Here is a 24,242-nt window from a genome sequence, read left to right on the forward strand (position 1 = left end):
TTGTATTCAAATTATGCAGTCTTGATTGAACACAAGAACACCTGTTTCTCTCTCCTTAATATTCTTAGGGACAACTGGCTGGCTTAGTTGGAAGAGGATGTGACTCTTGACCTCAGGGTCATTGAGTCTGAGCCCCACATTGGGTGTAGAGATTACAAACAAACAAACAAACAAATAAACAAAAACTTTAAAGACTGCATAAATTAGATGGTTGACAATATAGTGGCAAAGAAAAGAGAATTATACCAGTTTTACTCTGGACTCATATTTAATCTAAGGGAGAAAATGACCAATGGTCAATATCCAAATAACAGTATCTCTTAGCTCTAGCTCAGAGAGAAGAGGTTGTAGGAACCTATATCTGGGTCCCTCTTCATTACCAATGGGTTGGTTTTTATTACAGGTACATACTACCATATTAAGAATATCTTTCCAGGGAAATAAATTTCACAATTTTCCATAGAAATCTGCCCTAAGTAACTGTATTGAAGATGGATTGTAATACATCCATATCATATTTTAGAAACTGCTTTAGCCATTAAAGAAATAATGATATATTTTGTGTTCTTCTTTATTCCTTCCTTCATATTTTCATATTCTATTTCTTCTACATTTTTGAAATGAAAAAGATTTATGTTAAAATATTATTAACATTAGACTTAACAAAATTGACATGTACTTTTTTAGTTTTCTAAAATTTAGTTTCTCACAAAAAAAATTAAAAAATAAAATTTAGTTTCTCAAAAACCTCAGGCTTCAGAGAAATTTTGATGATATCATGGAATGTTTGGGGGTCACTCCCATTCCTATTCTCTTTAATGGCATTGCTCACTGGCATCTCTAAAGACACAAATTCTCCACATGCCCAGTCCTCCATCCCTAGGTCTTCAGGTGGTCACCATGATTTCCACTTGGAACACATTTGAGGGAATTATGGTAGCTCCACACAGAGAGCCCAGCTCATTGGCAAAATCAATCTTTAGTACCACACATAGTGGAAAGGAAAGTGCCTAATTGAATGTGCTAAGTGGGAATGGGAGACTGAATGCATCACTAATCTAAAAGGGACTAGTTCTATTTTGTTGAAAATGATGTCTGCTTAATATATAATACAATGGGCAAGGTACAGATTTTCTTTAGTCAATTCATAATTCTTATATTTTATGTGGAGCAAAAGAAATGCTTTTCAGAACTGGCTGACATTTGAGGGAATCAAACCTCTTAAATGCAATAGCCATGGCTCCCCTGGAGCAAAGCCCTTGTGTCAGATGAATCCTTTGGCCAGTTCAGTTGCCAGCATCAGGACACTTATATGAAGTGAACTGGCTCAGTGACATGGTATTTCAGAGCTTGGAAAGCAAAGAAAACCTCCCTTTGCCCACAAAGCACAGCCTTCCTGCAATTCAGAAAATAAAGGAAGAATCAAGGAAGTGCTGGCAAGGCACTCGTTTTCGAATGATGAAATGGTGGGACTCCATTGTACAAATAGTGTACAATTACACAGCAGAGTTGAATTTCAAGGTGCTTTATAATAATTAATGTTAACACTAAATAATTGCTACAGAATGACTGGCAATAATATTGCAAAAATGGAAATGGGCATTTTTCTTCTATTTCACATTGTAGTATTTGAAAGAAATAGAGCATGCCAGTAACTCTACACAAAGACTTTGAGACATGAACACTTAAGGAACCCAATTCACTCGTTAATCTCAGAACAAAAACTGTGCAATATTCCTGAGTAACCCCAGTTCCTGACAGTGTGAATTTTTGCATAGTCCCTATAGAGAAATTTATAAACTCCACTATGCCCATCATTCTATCTAGGTTAAGTCCCATTATTATTTGATTTCCAATCTGGGGGAGAGTTGGGACAGAAAAATAACATGGGTGAGGTTGACCAGCCTTCTCACTAAGGCAACACCCACACTGAAAGGAATGATAAAAAATTGTCTAACCTCTGATATCTACCTGTTTCAAGGGCACCAAGTTTATAGTGACTTGTAGAAATGGGGCCTCAAGACTATCTATTGGTTGAAATTTTCAAAATATGGCACTGTTTCTTGTTCCCCAGGAGCAAGACTTATTGAACTACTGAAGCTAAGACCAGAACTATAGTTTGTTAGTAGAACGAGGAGGTATCTGTCCACCAGAATTATATAAGTCTTTATCAGTGGATAACCAAATGTGTGTAATGCAAATATATGATCTCCTACAACTTTCTTTTTCTTTTGGTAGGAGAGAAGTTCAGCGTTATTTGTGACTTTCAGAAAGGAGCAGCTCTCTCAAAGCAGAGTTTTAGTGATTCATTTAGTGATTCTTGGGCAACTCAAAGGTCTTTCAGATAACTTTGGAGGAAGAAGAGCCTCCACACTTGGCACAAGTTTTTCTTTTCCTGTGTGTGACTTTTGTTGTTTCTCAAGGTGACTAATAAGACATCTCCAGCCAGAGTCATGAAATGTTTTTGCTTGAGAAGGAACAGGGATGTTTAGTGGTCTCTAAGGCATTTAGAAACCGATACTGAATGGCTGGAAGTTAACTGGTTCTGACAGTGATTTAGAGAATATTTGGTTTCCGAGAAGAGAGGGTACTTATTTCTTTTCCTTTCCTAAGCCATCACGTGGAAGCACATATTCATCCCTATTTCTTTCACACTGTACATTCCTTTTGCTAAAAAATTACTTGATGCATGAATGAATATATATTTTTAAAAATCTGTGAAGTTTTGGCTGGGATCTAAAATTATGTCTTATGATTTTAGATCAAGTTCAAATATTAAGCTAAGCACTCTTTTTAAAAAAGATTTTATTTATTTATCTGACACAGAGAGAGAGAGACAGAGACAGAGCACACAAGCAGGGGGAGCAAGAGGTAGCGGGAAAGGGAGAAGCAGACTCCCTGCTGAGCACGGAGCCCAATGTGGGACTCGATCCCAGGATCCTGGGATCATCATCTGAGTGGAAGACAGCTGCTTAACCGATTGAGCCACCGAGGCACCCAAGCTAAGCCCTCTTTAGGGATCCTTTATTTATATAACTTTAGATAATAATTGCATTATATATTTCATGTTTACATTATGGATTATAGTTCTATAACTACCCTTATTTAATAATCCTTACTTTTAAATAAATTAACAAAAGTTTTAAAAATTACTAAAGAGACCAACTTTTTCTTTTATTCATTTATATCTTTACTTATTCATTCACTCATTTATTTATTTCTACCAGAGCTGTTTTAGGTTCACTGTACAACTGAGTGAAAGGTACAGAGATTTCCAGTATATGCTCTGTCCCCACATATACACAGCCTGCTCTATCAAAGTCCTACACAAGAGTGGTACATAAGACTCTAACCACAGACATAAACAAATCTGCAGTATTTAACCACAAATAAAAACACATTTTAACTTAGTTCATTTATTGTTCTTTGGCTTTTGCATGCATCAGTCCAGCTTCTGCCTCTGTTGTCACACGGCCATCTTCTCCCTGTGTGTCTGTCTCTTCTCTTCTAAGGACACAAGGCATATGAGATTAGGACCCACACTAACTCAGCATGAGCTCACCTTAACTTGGTGACATATGAATAGATCCTCTTTCTAATTAAGGTCGCATTCACGGGTATTAGAGGTTAAAACTTCAATATATCTTTTTGGGAGACCAGTTCTCTTCATAGAAGTTTGTTCCCTGGGCACCTGGGTGGCTCAGTTGGTTTAACATCTGTGTTCAGCTCAGGTCATGATCCCAGGCCCCTGGGATGGAGCCCTGCATTGGGTTCCCAATGCAGAAGCGGGGACCTGCTTCTTTCTTTGCCTCTGCCTCTCTCTCTCTCACTCTCTCTTTCTCATGAATTAAACAAACAAACAAAAAACCCCAAAGCTTTGCTCTCTGGCCCCCAAATATGTCCTTGGAGGTCTGGGTCTCTAAGACCTCTTCAGACAGAGGGAGGACAGCCGTGTGAAGGAGGCAGATACTGGAGTTACACTGCCACAGCCAAGGGATGTCTGGGATTACCAGAAGCTGGAAGAGGCAAAGATAGATCCACCACTGGAGACTCTGGGGGGAACGTAACCCTGACAACAACTTGATTTTGGAGTTCTAGCCTCCAGAACTATGAGAGAATAAATTTCTGTCATTTAAACCACCTAGTTTATGGTACCTTGTGATGGCAGCCTAAGAAACAACTACATCCATGGTAGAAGAATGTGCATAGACTCTGGGATGAGAAACAGTGACCCAGACCGTCCTGATGGTGAATGGTAATCTGTGACAAACTGTATTATTTGCTCACAACTCACCCTTCCCTCCCTTCCCCTGCAAATTCTCTAGTTCATTTTGGGTGGAATATATACTTCCCTTGGTACTGAGCTTCTCCATATAACTGATTTTGGCCAATGGGAAAGGGAAAAAAAATATACTAACTCATTTATTATATTCTTTTTCATTGAAATTTAACTTCTGGAATGATTATGCCTGGGATTCAATGAGATGGTTTTCCATGTTGCACCAAATCAAGAGAAAAAGATAAGAGTAAATGGGATGCTGAGTTCTCAGAAGGAAACAATGCCTTTAAAAGAGAAAAAGAGATGACAGGAATACACCAAGAATAAAATAAAATGGTTAATTTCCTTAAAAAAACAGTGAACTTTGGCTTGACTTGGTCTTGTGTAGTGAAGAGATAAAGGTCATTCTACACATTCTTTTCACACTTCTAAAGTCAGAGGATATAGATGAAATAAAAAGAAAATAGTAGACGGTGATTCAATGAGGGAGAAACTAAACAAAAACTATAATCATTTATTTTCTGCTAGTTTTGTTTCAGAAGCTAAAGAAGGGACTTGTGGTTCTGAATTCTTTGACTGGAATCACCTTCCTAGCTGTCCTGGGATTTGGAAATTTTTCTTTTTGGACTTCCCATATCTTTCTCATTTAATTCTCTTCAATACGGTTTGGGAAACCATTTTTCCTGAGTTTCTGCACACAACTCTATTCTGTAGACATGACGCGCAGTGAGAAAAGGGAAAAAAAATCTAATTCTCTTTTGGCAGATTTTTGATGCCTTTTAATTTTAACCTTGCTACATCTAGACGATTTATGATTTCTTAGAGCTGTTCCTGTTAGGTTAGAAAAAAATATAGCTTACCTCACAAATATATTTTATTGTTGTTACCATCTTATCTATTACAAAAGATCCTATCTCACATGAGCTGCTGAGTCACCTGTTCCTAACTAAGAGAAGAAAGCCATAAAATCTATTTTAAAATGCTGTGCTTGAAGGAAAAAAAAAAGTCAAATGGCATAAGAGAAACCACCAGGGTGTATATAATAGATTGAGAGTCTCTCTCCATACCTACTTTCCTTAAAACAAATGAAATAGTACTTTCAGGATATAAAATTGATATACAAAAATCAGTTACATTTATATATACTACCACTGAACTATCAGAAAGAGAAATTAAGAAAACAATCTCATTTACAATTGTGTCAAAAAGAATAAAACATTTAGGAATAAATTTAATCAAGGAGGTAAAAGATCTTTACACTGAAAACTGTAAGACTTTGATGAAAGAAATTGAAGAAGACATAAATAAAAGGAAAGATATTCCATGCTCATGGTTTGAAAGAATTAATATTGTTAACATTTCTATACTACCCAAAGTGATCTACATAGTCAATGCAATCCCTATCAAAAAATCCAAAGCCATTTTTCACAGAAATAGAACAAACAATCTCAAAATTTGTATGGAACCAAAAGACCCCAAATAGCCAAATCAGTACTGAGAAAGAAGATCAAGCTGGAGGCATCGCATTTCCTGATTTCAAACTATATTAAGATGCTATAATAGTCAAACAGTATGGGAGAGCCTGGAGATACACCCATGTATACATGGTCAATGAATGTATGCCCAAAAGCCAAGAAAATATAGGGGCAGGGGAAATAGTCTCTTTAATAAATGACATTGAGAAGACTGAATTGCCTCTTGTAAAAAAATGAAACTGGATTTCTTATGCTGTACACAAAATGAATTCGCACGGATTAAAGACTTGAATATAAGACCTGACCTGAAACTGTAAAACTCCTAGAAGAAAACATAGGGCATAATCTCCTGGACATTGGTTTTAGCAATGACTTTTTGGATTTGACAACAAAAAGCTAAAGCAACAAAAGCAAATATAAACTAATAGGATTACATCAAATTAAAAAGCTTCTATACAGCTAAAAGAGAACTATCAACAAAATGAAAAGCAGTTTACAGAATGGGAGGAAATATTTGCCAACTGCATATCTGATAAAATATGTAACACATTCTAAAATATGTAACACATTCACACAATACAATAGCAAAAAATTGGATTAAAATGTGCAGAAGAACTGAATATACATTTTCCAAAGAAGACATATAAATGGTCATCAAATATGTGGGAAAGGTATTTGACCTTACTAATTATCAGGGAAATACAAATCAAAATCACAATGGCATATCACTTCATACCTGTTAGAATGGCTATCATCAAAAAGACAAAAGAGAAATGTTGGCAAGGACATGGACAAAAGAGTGCACTGTTGCTGAAAATGTAAAATGGCACAGCTACTATGGAAAAGAGTATGAAGTTTCCTAAAAAAAATTAAAAAAAAAAAGAACTATTATATAATCCAGCAATCTCACTTCTGGGTATATATCCAAAAGAAATGAAAACGAGATCTTGAAGATATATACACACTTCCATGCTTACGGTAGCATTATTCAGAATAGTCAAGATATGGAAACAACCTAAGCATCTATCAATGGATGTATGGATAAAGAAGATATGGTATATGTGCAAAATGGAGTATTATTCAGCTTTGAGAAAGAAGGACACCTTGCTGTTTGCAACAAATGGATGGACCTTGAGGGCATTATGCTAAGTGAAATAAGTCAGGAAAAGAAAGACAGATACTGTATGATATCCCTTATAAGTAGAAACTAAAAAGACAAACTCATAAAAATAGCAACTACAATTGTGGTTACCAGGATCTGGGGGATAGAGAAAAAAGAATGATCTTGGTCAAAGAGTATAAACTTCAAGTCATAAGTGATTAAGTTCTGGGCATCTAATGTGCAGCATAGTGATAGCTAATAATACTGTATTGTATACTTGGAAGTTACTAAGAAAGTACATTTAAAAACCTCACCACAAAAAAGAAATGGAAATTATATAACATGAGGAGGTATTAACCAATTTTATGGTGGTAACCATTCTATAATACGTAAGTGTATCAAATCAACACATTCTAAACCTTAAATTTACACAATGTTATATGTCAACTATTATCTCATTAAAATCAGAAAAATAATAATACAAAAACAAATGAAATACTCCTTTGGAAATTTTTTTCTTTCTCCAACAATTATTAATTAAAAATCAAAAGATCTTGCTTAATGGATTTAAGTAAAGAAGGCTAAAGTATTCATTTAAGCATTGGTCCATGAGGAATCAATGAGATACCTTTAAATATAACCAACAGACACTTACACAAGAATATGTTGGAGAATAGTCACTTGATTAGTCATTTCCTAGTTGACAGAACATATTAATTTCAAGCACCCATCACATCATTGCTTTACTAAACCAGTTAACCTTTGTTTCCCCACAGCTTCCCATATTGTCCATGGAAAGTGCTGTGGAAAGGCTCCCAGAGAATCAGTCCTCTGATTTTGACTCAGGGCAGAGGTAAACCAATTTTTCCAAGGGATGAGAATGTCAAAATGCTATACATTGAACAAGACGTCCTTGGTTATTATTCATTTCTTAGTAAAAAGAAAGGAAAATGCATTACACTGACTTTTTCCTGTTCCAAAACCTCTGTCCACAGACAGTGTGGGGAATGGCACGGGCCGGAGGGTAAACTGCGGGTGCGGGTATCCACACGTGGGAGATGGGAGGATTCCTGGGTACTGGGCACTTTCCAGGGTAGGCACAGGGATGGCACTCACGACAGCTGCAAAAAAAAAAGGTGTTGTTATTATTATTTTTTTTTCTTAAGATTTTATTTATTTGACAGAGATCACAAGTAGGCAGAGAGGCAGGCAGAGAGAAGAAGCAGGCTCCCTGCTGAGCAGAGAACCTGATGTGGGGCTCGATCCCAGGACCCTGAGATATGAACTGGGCAGAAGGCAGAGGCTTAACCTACTGAGCCACCCAGGCGCCCCTATTATTATTTTTCTTAGGTAGCCACCTAACAAAGAAAAAAGGAAAGGGCTAAATTTTCACATCTTCAAACCTACAAATACTCATTATAGTATCATGTAGGTTCCCTTACTTGCCTCTCTTTCCACAGTCTCTCTTTTTCTTTCTTTCTTTCTTTCTTTCTTTCTTTCTTTCTTTCTTTCTTTCTTTCTTTTTAAATTTTTTTATTTATTTGACAGACAGAGATTACAAGTAGGCAGAGAGGCAGGCAGAGAGAGAGGAGGATGCAGGCTCCCCGCTGAGCAGAGAGCCCGATGTGGGGCTCGATCCCAGGACTCTGAGATCATGACCTGAGCCAAAGGCAGAGGCTTTAACCCACTGAGCAACCCAGGTGCCCCAACAGTCTCTTTCTTACTCTAAAAAAGACAGCTGCCTCTTCCAGCACCTTACTACAGAGCATTACCCTGAGATTTCAAACTTCCCACAGTTTCAAAGAAAGAAACAATGAATCGAGCCACTGCAAAGCCACATTAAGGCTCTCTGATTTTTGTTTTGTTTTGTTTTCTTTTTGCCTTTTTCTCTTTCCTAAGCAAGAACTGTGGCATTAGAGTATGTTGCGTTGTTTAGAAAATGAGTATGTGGTGTAAAGTGAGGAACGGAAATAGGAATTTTCTGTTACTTCCATGAAAGAATGTAATGCTCTTGAGAGAGAGTCTGGAGAGAAAAAAGCAATAATCATATTTAAGATTCTTACTTAAATAATCATATTTGAGATTTTTATTTAAATGGTAAGAAAATACCTTTGAACAGCAAAACAGTACAATTTAGTGACACATTAATATAAATATAACTAAATGTTGTTTAGGAATACCAAACAGTTTTTAGTGGTACTGGCTTAAACCCACAGATCAATATCTTACATATTATTTCCTAGGTGTATTGAGCATTATTCAATATCTATTAAACTATGTCACATTATAAAATATTGATTCTGATTGCAGTCATTCTTCATCTTACATCATCTCATAAAATGTTTAGAATTCCCTACTTCTTATTAACAAAAAATACAATCTAAACTAGATACTAGAATGATCTTCAGCAGTATTTCTATTACATAAATAAAGTTAGTTCTATTATATGCATTATTTTTATTTAATTACACTGTAATGTCAATTACTGGAGTTCAACATGCATGAGCACGCTCATTTACCACAGGAGAACCTTTCTTTTTATCATATTACTCTTACATAAGTAACTTCATGATCATTGATACGGATTATATTGCATTATTTTAAATTAGAAACAACATGTAGATTTAAAAATATTTTTTCTAACTTAAAATGAAGATTCATTACATTAACCATAAACACTTCAAATCAAAAGGGCTGCTTCTAGTAAAATAGCTTTTGAAATTGCATTCTGGAATTTACTTTTCAGTGTATTTATAATACTCCTTGAAATATATGTTAACATGTTTATTTGAATTGAAAAATTGAAAAAAAGTATTGGTTTCACAATAAGGACTTTTAAGTAGGTTAAATGATGGGTATTTTCCATGAAATGAATACAAACTATATAGATTTTAAAAGAATATAAACATTTTTCAAAAAATTATATTGGTAACAGTATATTGAAAGTGATGCTTCAATGTTTCCAATCCTGTCAAAATATACGGTATTATACGAAGTACTTCATGGAAAAAATTTGCAGATGTATTCTATAATTATTCTGTAAATCTTGGTGAAGTTTCTTATAGATGTACCTCTTAAAAATGAGAAAGCAAATAAATTGAATGAGTAAAAAATACTTATGAAAGTCAGGCAGTTTCTAAAATTTTTACTTCCAGCATAACTGGAGGACAATATCCAGTTAGTTGAAATATTATGAAAAATAACTTCAGATGAGAGTTCACAGTATGATTCTGGAACGTAATTTGGAGGTTCAAATCACTGAGTGCTATAAATCTCTCATTGTTGTAACACTCACCCACACATATATATAAACAAAGTTTCTCAGTGTTTAGGTGAATAAAACACTGGAATAGAATTGATGCAAAAAGTATATTCATCCACAAATGTATGCAATAATTGTACAGAAAAAGCCTCATTTGTGTCATTAAGTGATAGAATGCTAATAAAAATCTTACTTTATACACAATTGTACAGAAATACTAATTGTAATGTTAACCCTAAAGAAAAAAACCTCAGCAGTTAAACCTAAGCTTATGCTCACATAATTTTATAATAATAAACAAATAATTTCAGCTTATTAAAATATAATATTGCAAAGAAATAAGAATAATGATCAACAAGAGACACAAAGACGGATCATATTTGCGTATTATTCTGTTGGGAGAATGAATTGTAGATACCAGTTCAAGGAGAAACATGTGTACATTTTTCTGTTTTTTTTTTTTTTTTTAAGTCCACCAACTTTTTTTTTTTTTAAGATGTTATTTATTTGACAAAGAGAGAAAGACAGCAAGTGAGGGGAAGTAGGAGGGGGGAAGCAGGCTTCCAGATGAGCAGGGGTCCCAATGTGGGGCTTGATCCCAGGACCCTGGGATCACGACCTGAGCCAGAGGCAGACGCTTAACAACTGAGCCCACCCAGGCACTCCAAATTTTTCTCTGTTAAAGAGAAGCTTCCTCATATATTTTGTAAATAGATGATGGTGGATATCAAATTGCTATGGCATTTCTGTGCATTTAGATTTATGTAAAAGAGTAGTATACTAAAGAAATTACATCCTTCACAGATATTTATAACAAAGTGTTTTAAATGTTAAATTAAAAATTCTTGAGGTGTTACAAAGTTTTCTAAATTATTTTTGGGAAGAGTTGAATGAAAATTTGAAAATAAGTGGTATATAGCACAATGTCTTTAAAGATATTTTATAAAGAGTAAATTGTGGGTAAACAAACACATGGACAGACTCCAGAAAAAAGGAAAAGAAAAAAAAAGATGACAAGGCAAATTATAAAAAGAATCAGAGACTCAAGCCAGATATTAGCTAAAATGATTATAAATCTCTTAAAGAAAGAGGTTATAATTTTGTAGTCTTTCTATCTCTCACAGTACAGGGCTAGAGATACTCTATATTTTGTGTATCTTCTTTGTTAACCTGATTTTGAAATGTGGAGTTTCTTCTGCATTTGTGCTGCATTCCATTGGTCACAAGATTTTCAAGTGAGTTAATAAGAAGGATTTTCTAGAAGTAATATTTCGAAATCTGTCATTTTAACCCTCTGGAGACTATTGAAGTGGTTTGATATATTATTTAGTTTCCTGGGGTGTACAGTTACTATAGTAATAATAGTAGTAAGAGTAATAATAATGGACTTGAATACATTTGTAAATAAGAGCCATATGATAACATAATGTCTATATTCAGGAAACTTAAACTCTCAGTCTCTCAAGGCAGTCAATTTAATGATTTTACCCATCTTAGTGATCAAATGGGATCACTGCATAGTCATTAATGTTGATTGCCAGATTGTAAAGCTGTCTCTGGGTTGACAATTTTTACTCAATTTTTACTAAATAAATGTGACAATGATAGTTTCCCTTAGATATAGAAGGCATCCACTCCACAAATTGTGCACATTTCCTTATCAATATTATTATGTGAACATAACCAATATTTTATAATACATTTAGAAAAAGAATTTCATAAATATCTCCTTGGCATTGGAGTTGAATAAACTTGAATAGAAAAACAAAATAATTTGTCAAGCCACAGAATATAAAATCAGAGAACTAAGAGAAGCCAAGAGACTAAATTTATATTGCAGTTCCAAGTCTTTCATTATGGAAGAAAGGAATTTTCCTTTCTAGTTTTTGCATTTTCACTACTGACCTAGGTATAAATGGCTCTCAAATAATAGAAGTTCTTTAAAAAATAATATACCTATTGTATGTTTCTGGATCTCAACAATTCCCATTGTTCTGTTCCCTAGCATGAAATAGAATAGTCTGTATTCCAAAGCATTGGTTTTGAAGTATTTTGATTCATGATTCATTTCTTAAAGGGCACAGAAGTCTGCACCTACTTAGAAGATGGTTGTTGCAGAAATCATCATTCTAAAGTAAGCTGGATACAACACTATGTACTGAAATGCCGTTTGGTATATTTCTCCTACATGTCAGGGTTGAGAGCCAGAAACACACCCACACACACATATTCTCTCTCTCTTTCTCCCTCACACTACAGTTCAAAGCATTCACTGCACTGCTATGTTTATGTAAAACAACTCAGAAACCGATATCATCAAGAATTTTCAATAAATCTCTGCCCTGTGGTCAAATATGACAAGAAATCTGCTCTGACACAGCTTGCTGACAATTGAATTTATATCTCACACTGATGCACAAAGATTTTTCAAGTAGAAATTCCCTCACCGAATTACTTAGCTATTTGAATGGGGCATATGGATACTGGAAAGCTTTTACAACATTCTGAGGTCGAAGAGGTTGCTGCCTGTGTTCTCCTCAAGGATTTTGATGGATTCCTTTCTCACATTGAGGTCCTTCATCCATTTTGAGTCTATTTTCGTGTGTGTGAAAGGAAATGATCCAATTTCATTTTTCTGCATGTGGCTGTCCAATTTTCCCAACACCATTTATTGAAGAGGCTGTCTTTTTTCCATTGGACATTCTTTCCTGCTTTGTCGAAGATTAGTTGACCACAGAGTTGAGGGTCTATTTCTGGGCTCTCTATTCTGTTCCAGTGATCTATGTGTCTGTTTTTGTGCCAGTACCATTCTGTTCCATTGATCTATGTGTCTGTTTTTGTGCCAGTACCATGCTGTCTTGATGATGACAGCTTTGTAATAGAGCTTGAAGTCCGGAATTGTGATGCCACCAACTTTGGCTTTCTTTTTCAATATTCCTTTGGCTATTCGAGGTATTTTCTGGTTCCATATAAATGTTAGGATTATTTGTTCCATTTCTTTGAAAAAAATGGATGGTACTTTGATAGGAATTGCATTAAATGTGTAGATTGCTTTAGGTAGCATAGACATTTTCACAATATATATCCTTCCAATCCAGGAGTATGGAACATTTTTCCATTTCTTTGTGTCTTCCTCAATTTCTTTCATGAGTACTTTATAGTTTTCTGTGTATAGATTCTTAGTCCCTTTGGTTAGGTTTATTCCTAGGTATCTTATAGTTTTGGGTGCAATTGTAAATGGGATGGACTCCTTAATTTCTCTTTCTTCTGTCTTGTTGTTGGTGTAGAGAAATGCAACTGATTTCTGTGCATTGATTTTATATCCTGACACTTTACTGAATTCCTGTACAAGTTCTAGAAGTTTTGGAGTGGAGCCTTTTGGGTTTTCCACATATAGTATCATATCATCTGCGAAGAGTGATAGTTTGACTTCTTCTTTGCCGATTTGGATGCCTTTAATTTCTTTTTGTTGTCTGATTGCTGAGGCTAGGACTTCTAGTACTATGTTGAATAGCAGTGATGATAACGGACATCCCTGCCGTGTTCCTGACCTTAGCAGAAAAGCTTTCAGTTTTTCTCCATTGAGAATGATATTTGCGGTGGGTTTTTCATAGATGCCTTTGATAATATTGAGGTATGAGCCCTCTATCCCTACACTTTGAAGAGTTTTGATCAGGAAGGGATGCTATACTTTATCAAATGCTTTTTCAGCATCTATTGAGAGTATTGTATGGTTCTTGCTCTTTCTTTTATTAATGTGTTGTATCACATTGATTGATTTGCGGATGTTGAACCAACCTTGCGGGCCTGGAATAAATCCCACTTGGTCGTGGTGAATAATCCTTTTAATGTACTGTTGAATCCTATTGGCTAGTATTTTGGTGAGAATTTTTGCATCTGTGTTCATCAAGGATATTGGTCTGTAGTTCTCTTTTTTGATGGGATCCGTGTCTGGTTTGGGGATCAAGGTGATGCTGGCCTCATAAAATGAGTTTGGAAGTTTTCCTTCCATTTCTATTTTTTGGAACAGTTTCAGGAGAATAGGAATTAGTTCTTCTTTAAATGTTTGGTAGAATTCCCCCGGGAAGCCGTCTGGCCCTGGGCTTTTGTTTGTTTGGAGATTTTTGATGACTGTTTCAATCTCCTTACTGGTTATGGGTCTGTTCAGGTTTTCTATTTCTTCCTGGTTCAGTTGTGGTAGTTTATATGTCTCTAGGAATGCATCCATTTCTTCCAGATTGTCAAATTTGTTGGCATAGAGTTGCTCATAGTATGTTCTTATAATTGTCTGTATTTCTTTGGTGTTAGTTGTGATCTCTCCTCTTTCATTCATGATTTTATTGATTTGGGTCCTTTCTCTTTTCTTTTTGATAAGTCTGGCCAGGGGTTTATCAATCTTATTAATTCTTTCAAAGAACCAGCTCCTAGTTTCGTTGATTTGTTCTATTGTTTTTTTGGTTTCTATTTCATTGATTTCTGCTCTGATCTTTATGATTTCTCTTCTCCTGCTGGGTTTAGGGTTTCTTTCTTGTTCTTTCTCCAGTTCCTTTAGGTGTAGCGTTAGGTTGTGTACCTGAGACCTTTCTTGTTTCTTGAGAAAGGCTTGTACCACTATATATTTCCCTCTCAGGACTGCCTTTGTTGTGTCCCACAGATTTTGAACCGTTGTGTTTTCATTATCATTTGTTTCCATGAATTTTTTCAATTCTTCTTTAATTTCCTGGTTGACCCATTCATTCTTTAGAAGGATGCTGTTTAGTCTCCATGTATTTGGGTTCTTTCCAAATTTCCTCTTGTGATTGAGTTCTTCAGAGCATTGTGGTCTGAAAATATGCAGGGAATGATCCTAATCTTTTGATACCGGTTGAGACCTGATTGAGGACCAAGGATGTGATCTATTCTGGAGAATGTTCCATGTACACTAGAGAAGAATGTGTATTCCGTTGCTTTGGGATGAAATGTTCTGAATATATCTGTGATGTCCATCTGGTCCAGTGTGTCATTTAAGGCCTTTAGTTCCTTGTTGATCTTTTGCTTGGATGATCTGTCCATTTCAGTGAGGGGAGTGTTAAAGTCCCCTACTATTATTGTATTATTGCTGATGTGTTTCTTTGATTTTGTTATTAATTGGTTTATATAGTTGGCTGCTCCCACGTTAGGGGCATAGATATTTACAATTGTTAGATCTTCTTGTTGGACAGATCCTTTGAGTATGACATAGTGTCCTTCCTCATCTCTTATTATAGTCTTTGGCTTAAAATCTAATTGATCTGATATAAGGATTGCCACTCCTGCTTTCTTCTGAGGTCCATTAGCATGGTAAATTCTTTTCCACCCCCTCACTTTAAATCTGGAGGTGTCCTCAGGTTTAAAATGAGTTTCTTGTAGGCAACATATAGATGGGTTTTGTTTTTTTATCCATTCTGATACCCTGTGTCTTTTGATTGGGGCATTTAGCCCATTAACATTCAGGGTAACTATTGAGAGATATGAATTTAGTGCCATTGTATTGCCTGTAAGGTGACTGTTATTGTATATTGTCTCTGTTCCTTTCTGATCTACTACTTTTAGGGTCTTTCAATATTTCCTGTAGAGCTGGTTTGGTGTTTGCAAATTCTTTCAGTTTTTGTTTGTCCTGGAAGCTTTTTATCTCTCCTTCTATTTTCAATGATAGCCTAGCTCGATATAGTATTCTTGGCTGCATGCTTTTCTCATTTAGTACTCTGAATATATCATGCCAGCTCTTTCTGGCCTTCCAGGTCTCTGTGGATAAGTCTGCTGCCAATCTAAAATTTTTACCATTGTATGTTACAGACTTCTTTTCCCGTGCTGCTTTCAGGATTTTCTCTTTGTCACTAAGACTTGTAAATTTTACTATTAGGTGACGGGGTGTGGACCTATTCTTATTGATTTTGAGGGGGGTTCTCTGAACCTCCTAGATTTTGATGCTTGTTCCCTTTGCCATATTGGGGAAATTCTCTCCAATAATTCTCTCTAATATACCTTCTGCTCCCCTCTCTCTTTCTTCTTCTGGAATCCCAATGATTCTAATGTTGTTTCGGCTTATGGTGTCACTTATCTCTCGAATTCTCCCCTCGTGGTCCAGTAGCTGTTTGTCCCTCTTTTGCTCAGCTTTTTATTCTCTGTCATTTGGTCTTCTATATCGCTAATTCTTTCTTCTGCCTCATTTATTCTAGCAGTGAGAGCCTCCATTTTTTATTGCACCTCATAAATAGCTTTTTTGATTTCAACTTGGTTAGATTTTAGTTCTTTTATTTCTCCGGAAAGGGCTTTTATATCTCCTGAGAGGGTTTCTCTAATATCTTCCATGCCTTTTTCGAGCCTGGCTAGAACCTTGAGAATTGTCATTCTGAACTCTAGATCTGACATATTACCAATGTCTGTATTGATTAGGTCCCTAGCCTTTGGTACTGCCTCTTGTTCTTTTTTTTGTGGTGAATTTTTCTGCCTTGTCATTTTGTCCAGATAAGAGTATATGAAGGAGCAAGTAAAATACTAAAAGGGTGGCAACAACCCCAGGAAAATATGCTTTAACCAAATCAGAAGAGATCCCAAATCGTGAGGGGGGGGAAGGGGATAAAAAGAGGTTCAGAAAGAAAAAAAAAAAAAGAAACAATTAGAAAAAGAAAATGAATAAAGAAAAAATATAAAAAGGAAAAATATATATATATTAGATAAACTAATTAAAAAACGTTAAAAAAGAAAAGGGTAAAAGTTAAAAATTTTAGCAGAAGAAGAGAAAAATAATTGAAAAAGAAAAAAAATTAAATTAACTGCAAGGCTAAAGGATCATGGGGAGAAAGCCATGAGTTCCGTGCTTTGCTTTCTCCTCCTCTGGAATTCTGCTGCTCTCCTTGGTATTGAAACTGTACTCCTTGGTAGGTGAACTTGGTACTGGCTGGGTTTCTTGTTGATCTTCTGGGGGAGGGGCCTGTTGTAGTGATTCTCAAGTGTCTTTGCCCCAGGTGGAGTTGCACCGCCCTTACCAGGGGCCGGGCTGAGTAATCCGCTCGGGTTTGCTTTCGGGAGCTTTTGTTCCCTGAGCGCTTTCCGTAGAGTTCCGGAGGGCGGGAATGAAGATGGCGGCCTCCCAGTCTCCGGCCTGGAGGAGCCGAGAGCCTGGCACCCCACTCCTCAGTGCGCCCTCAGAGAACAGCGCCCAATTACTCCTGTCACCCTGTCCTCCGGCCGCGCTCTGAGCTGACCGAGCCTGTGACCGGTTCAAGGTAACCCCGAGCTGAGAGCTCACTTCTCGGCTCTGTCTCTGTAGCCGGCTTCCCCATTCTAATACCTGCAAGCTCTGCGACACTCAGATACCCCCGATCCTTCTGTGACCCTGCGGGACCTGAGGACACGCTGACCCCTCGTGGGCTTCACCCCAGTTAAGCCTCTGGAGCGATGTCCCTCAGTGGAACAGACTTTTAAAAGTCCTGATTTTGTGCTCCGTTGCTCCTCCGCTTGCCGGGAGCCGGCCCCTCCCCCCGCGGTCTATCTTCCCGTCGCTTTGGATTCACTTCTCCGCCAGTCCTACCTTTCAGAAAGTGGTTGATTTTCTGTTTCTAGAATGCTGTTCTTCTTCTCTTCGATCTCCCGTTGGATTTGTAGGTGTTTGCAATCTTTAGATAAGCTACCTAGCTGATCTCCTGCTACCTGAAGTAGTCTCAGCCTGCTACTTCTCCGCCATCTTGACTCCTCCCCTTATTTTTTTTTTTTTAAGATTTTATTTATTTACTTGTCTCAGAGAGAGAACACAAGCAGAGGAAGGGGAGGGGCAGAGGAAGAGGGAGAAGCAGGCTCCCTGCTGAGCAGGGAGCCCGATGCAGAACTTGATCCCAGAACCCTGGGATCATGACCTGAACCAAAGGCAGATGCTTAATCAACTGAGCCACCCAGACACCCTTAAATGGTAGGTTTTATCTCAAATTTGAACCTGAGGGAAATGTGATGCTAAGATTTTTGAGATTGGACAGGAAAATTCTTCCCTGGCAGGGGAAAATAACTGAAATTACGATTATAAAACAAAATCTAGGTTGGTAGAATTACCAAATTTTTGTTCTGTCCTTCATGAGCTAAGGGAAGGCCTCATTTATTTAGACTTAGTCAGCCCAGAGATGAGGTGTGATGTGGAAGTGACCAGACCACTGTCCCCACAGGGTGGCCATGAGGATGTACCGAGATCAGAGGGAGGACACTGAACAGGGGACTTGGAAACCTTTAGTGGATCCTACAGCCTTGCTCCCTTCTGTCTGACCTTTTTAAACTGAGCTTTTCTTTAACAAGTTATGGCTAGAAGTCTGGAAATCTGAAATAGTAAACATTGAAGTGTACATGTTGATACCATGAGCATCAGACAGAAGATGAGACCACAGGAAAGGGAGCCTCTGATCTGGGTCTGAAGGAATTCTTTGAGATGAGCTTGAATCACCACACTGGTCCCTTTTCTTCAGATCCCTGACTTTCTCAAGACATGCTTTAGTCTTTTATAAGTTACCCCAGGCTGCCCAAAAGACTTACTCAGATGAGAAAGGTCTTGGTATAAAAGATGCGATATTTTGTTGTAGAAATCTCTAAGACATCAGGAATTAGAAAAAAATTAGGTGACACAAACCTTAAAAAGCAAGGTATTCTTATTTTTCATACTGCTCTAGGAAGCTTATCCAAAAGCTATGTTTGTATTTCTTTTGTATTCCACCACCCCAAATTTTTTACCTTTACCAGTTCTTCATCAGAAATATTCTGATTATTTATGTACCTCTGATAAACCATTTTTTTGCCTTGCAAAATCCTCCCTAAAAACACAAGTGCACACTCCCAGAGGCACCCTTTTGAGCTTAAAAGCCATATCTTGATTTTGTCTGCATAATCCTACTGACCTGCTGATTTTGCTAATCCAGTGGAATTACCAATCAATTAATTTTATTTAACAAGTCATTTGCTTATGGAACTATGAAGAAACAACCTCTGGGTTTTCAACTCTCATTCATTAACAACTGCTCTGCAAAGCCATTTACACAGCACTGTGGGACCTAGAGAGGAACATAACTACCTCCTGCACAAACTCATAGTAAGAAGAAGAATGAAGTATGCCATTCAAGAGTCAAAGAACAAATACTGCTCTTAATAACGTAATGATCAAATTATTATTTGGAGTCACAAACATATTAGACAATGACCTCATTTCTAACACAAATTTAAATGAGCTTTTAACTTTCTCTTTCTTGCCACTGCTCCCATCGTTCTGAGTAGTTGAAAACTTGTATGTGTTGGTGTTTACAATGGTCCTAGAACAGTTGTTTGCACTCATTATTTCTAAGAAAAGCACTCTTGGTCAGATGTGGGCATTCACAGGGCCTGCAGGGGGATGGAATGATTGCCCAGTTCTAGAATCTGTTAAGCAGGGACCAGTTTTAGGATACTGGCTTCTTACACCATGAATCCAAGGCTCATACAAGGATTCTGACTTAGAAGCAAATGTTTCAGAGGTTACAAGTATCCTCATATGTGGGTACAAGATGGCCTTCTGGTAGCACAATGCCTCAAGCCAACAACACTCTGGTTTTTAAAATCTGCTTTTTCTCATGAAGCTTTATTTCACTTCTTAATAGCTTCTCCAACCCATCGTTTGAGTTTTGCAATCAAGTGACTAAAGCAGATGGTGGGAATGGGGGGAAAGAAAGAGTTGGCTTTCACAGTAAATGCTCTAGAAAGCCCCAAACCAGTAGTCATAAGCAGTTCCTAAGCTATCAAAAAAGAAAAACTGTATGCCTTCCTTTGCCACAGTCTTTTTACTAGATGCTTCAGGCCACTTTTTTGAGACTTCTTTTTCCTTTAAGATCTGATATTATATTTTTCCCCTCACAGATGTAGGGAAAAAAATGAAATTCAAGAAAATTCTGCCTAATAAACTTTCATACATTAAATTATCAGAATTCTTTTTAACTCATGTGATCTTAAAGGCCATCTGCTTCAATTCAAATCTCTCCTAGTTCTGATTCCCCTCCTCTCCTCCAGCATTTTCCACAAGGAAACACAAGTTGAAAATGGAAAGGGGATCCAAGGTCGAACAAATACGTATGTTCCATCAAGTAATAAAATACTAGAAATGTAAGTAAGTCTACATCTTTCCAGAAATGGCTCTTAGCCAAAGAAGTTGCTCGCCCAGGATTATACCCTATTTCCTGTGGGGGGTTGGGGGTAGCCTGCATCAAAATCCAGACAAAGATTGGAGACAAAGTCCAGAAGCCTCCTTTGAGATAACTCTGAAGGACGATCCATCAGTAGAAAAACCTGTGGGGTCAGCTGAAGTCCCCATTAAACTGCACCACCAATTCCATTTCTCCCTCCTCCCAATCCTGCATCCTTTACCCTCTCAGGTATTATTCCAGAAAGCACTTGCTAATAAATTGCCTGATTTGAAATTCTGTCTCAGAGTCTGATTCCTGGAAACCAAGCATCTGACCCTTATATAGCCGTTACAAATTCAGGAAAGTTTGACTTGGTGCTCCTGATTTCTTATAAGTAATTTCATATGTAGTATAATTCTTCTGGCCATTGTAAAAATAGTCAGTCTTTGCCACCATTTTACAACAAAATGCACTGGATCCTAAAATCAAAATACCTGGGTTCTCTTGCCTGTGTTCTGAGCTGGTACGCTTCTCACAAGCATTAGCTTATTTAACTGTGAAATGTGTTTAGGGGTAAGAAGTCCCATATGCCACATCATGTTTTTAACCAATACGCTGACATTATCTTAGACAAATAAACAGATTTTTGCACTCCAATGAAATTAAATACATCTCCCCACGGATTTGAAAAAAACGAAAAACCACTTCAGATACTCTATATTTGATCTGCTAATTTAGAGTTTATAGATCATGATGAGAAATGTCAAGGAAGAGAGGAAAAATAGTCTTACAAAACTAATGATTCTTAAGTGGAACAGCAAACATCTTCATACACGTGACTAGAAATCAGCATGGCGCTGTGATGTGATTTATACAAGACTTGATAGATACAACTTGATAAATCTAAAGAACCGCAAGTGGGGCCATCAGAAAATGCATCTTCTATTCTGCATGCAATCATTGCTCTGCCAAGATAGAGATCTACAATTTGTTCAGCAGAACTATTTAAAGCCCATCCTTCATGCCAGTTGCAAAGAGCTTATTTTATTTATCAGATAGCTGAAGAATTTATTTTAAAATCAACTTTGATTATACGTTGAAGTAATTTCCTTTCATTAGATCGAGTTTTGCCAACACAGAGCTTGGAGATGACAAAGAATATAATGTGACAAAGTTATTTCAAAAGATGTATTTTCTATCAATTCTTCATTTCTTACTGGAGTTTTATTTAAGTATAATATATGTACTGGAAACCTGGAATATCCAAAGTAGTGCTCAGTGACTTTCCAAAGTGAAATGCCTTGTAACCATATCCAGGGGATGAAATAGAACATTATCGGAAGTTTTCCCTGTTCTCTTCTGGTCACTCACTAATCGCTTCCCATCAAGAGTAACTCCTCTTCAGAATTCTAACGCCATAGATCATTTTGCCAGTTTTTAAATTTTACATTAGTTGAATCACACAGATATGTTAAGTTTCTGTCTTACAACCTATTGTTGGCTGCATTTTAGTTCGTTGAATGATGCATGGCACCCCACTGTGTGAATATGTTACAATGTAATAAAGATGTAACATGAGGAGAAGGACTGCACACACATTCTTGTATGTGTCTTTTGATGAACATAGTATGTTTTTCTGCTGGGTAGATGCCCAAGAGCAAAATAGGTATAAGAACAGGGTCGCTGGGTTACAAAGTCCTTATACATTTTGCAAAGCTATTTAACTGTTTAAAATAATATGCCCATAGTATATGATAATTAAAAAAAAAATAACAGCAAAATTAACTGCTGGTCATTTTAGGGCCCCCATTCATGTAGAGTAAGACTGTAGGAATAAGAAAAGGTTTGTTTTAGGCAAGAAAATAGAGCAGCCCAGAGCTCCAGGTGACAACATAAGGCAGCACAGTGTGGTAGCCAGATCAAGCCCAGGTTTTGGGTTCATACTCTCAGAATCTTAGTTTGCCTGTTTGTAAACTGGAGGTGCTATTGTCAAAAAAATCTTAAAAAAAAAAAAAAGGATACAAATAATACAAGGTATTCAAGGCATCCTTATACTTGAGAAAGCAGTATCTCATAGAAGTTCAGAGGTTGCCCAGGTATCTCCTGGTGAGTCAGTAAGCTATCTGAGTCTTTCTTTGCTGTCTGCAAAATCAGGATAATCTTACCACATGATAACATTATGAGGACTTAATGAAATAGTAATTAGCAAGGTATTTAGCAAGTGAATAATATTCAGGAATTCTCAATATTTGTTAGATTTCATTTCGTTTTTCCTACTTTCTAAGCTCATTATTTCATTTCCTATTTAATGAAAATAATTTTAATTGCCCTTAATATATCATAAAATCTTATTAGAAGATTTTCTAACTGTAACCAATTAAAAAAAAAGTTCCCTAAACTCGTGTGTTACAAATACAAGGCATTCTTATAAAGCATTTACTTATTCAGTCATTTGACAGATATTTAGCAAGCACCAATTTTGTGTTAGTATTGAGCTATACAATGTATGAATGTGAAGATGAATTAGATACATTCCTTCCCTATCATGAAGTAATTCATAATCTGTTAGAAGAGGAAAGATTTGGACTTGAATACCTAAGCATATGAGGCAGCACTATCTATAATTAATGCCACAAATGCAGTAGAAAGAAATGTTATTCAAACATGAGAATGGAAGCCATCATTTCTGGATACAACATTCAGAAGAAAGAATTTATGAGAGTATCACTTTGAGAGTGATGCATACAACTTTGTTAGATAGAGAGCCAATGAGTCATTCCAAAAGGAGAGCAATGTTCAGAGGGAAAAAACAAAGAAAGGGCAATTATATTTATGGACTGGCAATTAGTCTAGCCTGACAGAAGTCTCAGATATATCTGTATATCTTTCTATATCTATCTATCTATTATCTATCTATCCATCCATCCATCCATCCATCCATTCAACCATACACACATCCATCCAAGCATCCATCCGTCCAACCGTCCATCCGTCCATCCATCCATCCATCCATCCATCCATCCATCCATCCACCCATCCATCCATGTAGGCATAGCAACAGGAAACTAGAAATGTAGTTTCAGATGTGAGATGCTCAGTGGTTTGTGGTTGTTTTTTCTTGACAGAGAATGGTGAGCCTTTGCAAAAATTTATAGAATGAATGCTGTATTTAAGTTGTTTTAGTAAGACGTCTAAGAAGCAGGATACATAGCCATCTGGAAGATGTTAGAAAGGCCTAAGACTCATTATGAAGCTGTTTGACAATTCAGATGTGAGGTCATGAAGAAGAGAATTAATATTTGACTCTGGGGAATAGGAAGGTAGCCAGGGATTGAAAAGACATTGTGGAAGAAAAATCAAATCAACAATATATGGGAACTTACTGGATAAGGAAGTTATGCATGGGACATAAAGGTCCATGGAAGATTTTTTTTTTTTTAATTTGAGTATAGTTGACACATAAATCACAATGATTTTTAAGAAGAAAGCTATAAAAGATTAACACATACAGAACTTTGTTATAAGAGGAAAGTAGTTGGAGGGTTACAGTGCCTCTTTATGTAGTAAAAAGAATGAAAGAAGGACAATGGCTTCGCAGAGTAGTACAGCAGGGAGCTTAGTGATTAGGAGCTCAGAACTCTGAAGCCAGACCTTCTGAGTCCAAATTCTGGTTCTGCCACTTAGTTGCTGTATGACTAAAAGCTAGGTGCTTAAAGTTTCTAAGCCTCAGTTCTCTAATTAGTGAAATAGGCATAATAATTATATCTAACCCATGAGTTGAACAGTTGGAATTCATTACAAATTCCATAAAAATTTTTGTACTTATTAGAGTAAGACTGAGAGCTCTATTAGAGCATGGAGGAAACATGGTATCTAGTAAAGTAGAAAGAAGCAGCTATTAATTCATTCACCTAATTTGTCTCCACTGGAGCCTCCCAATTGTGCCAGGCTCTGTCCTGAGCATTGAGGATATGAGGTA

General features: G+C 36.7%; 1 protein-coding gene across 2 annotated transcripts in view; it reads right to left on the bottom strand.

Moving 5' to 3' along the window:
• DCC (DCC netrin 1 receptor) overlaps positions 1–24,242 on the bottom strand; it is a 1,110,025-nt gene that overhangs the window by 30,773 nt on the left and 1,055,010 nt on the right. For both annotated transcript variants that reach the window (XM_032882476.1, XM_032882475.1), the window contains exon 26: positions 7,822–7,977. In XM_032882476.1, coding sequence (XP_032738367.1) covers positions 7,822–7,977 — 156 coding nt within the window. The remainder of the gene's footprint in view (positions 1–7,821; positions 7,978–24,242) is intronic.

The sequence above is a fragment of the Lontra canadensis genome, unplaced genomic scaffold (assembly GCF_010015895.1).
Source record: "Lontra canadensis isolate GAN:19392208 unplaced genomic scaffold, GSC_riverotter_1.0 scaffold82, whole genome shotgun sequence".
Classification (NCBI taxonomy): domain Eukaryota; kingdom Metazoa; phylum Chordata; class Mammalia; order Carnivora; family Mustelidae; genus Lontra; species Lontra canadensis.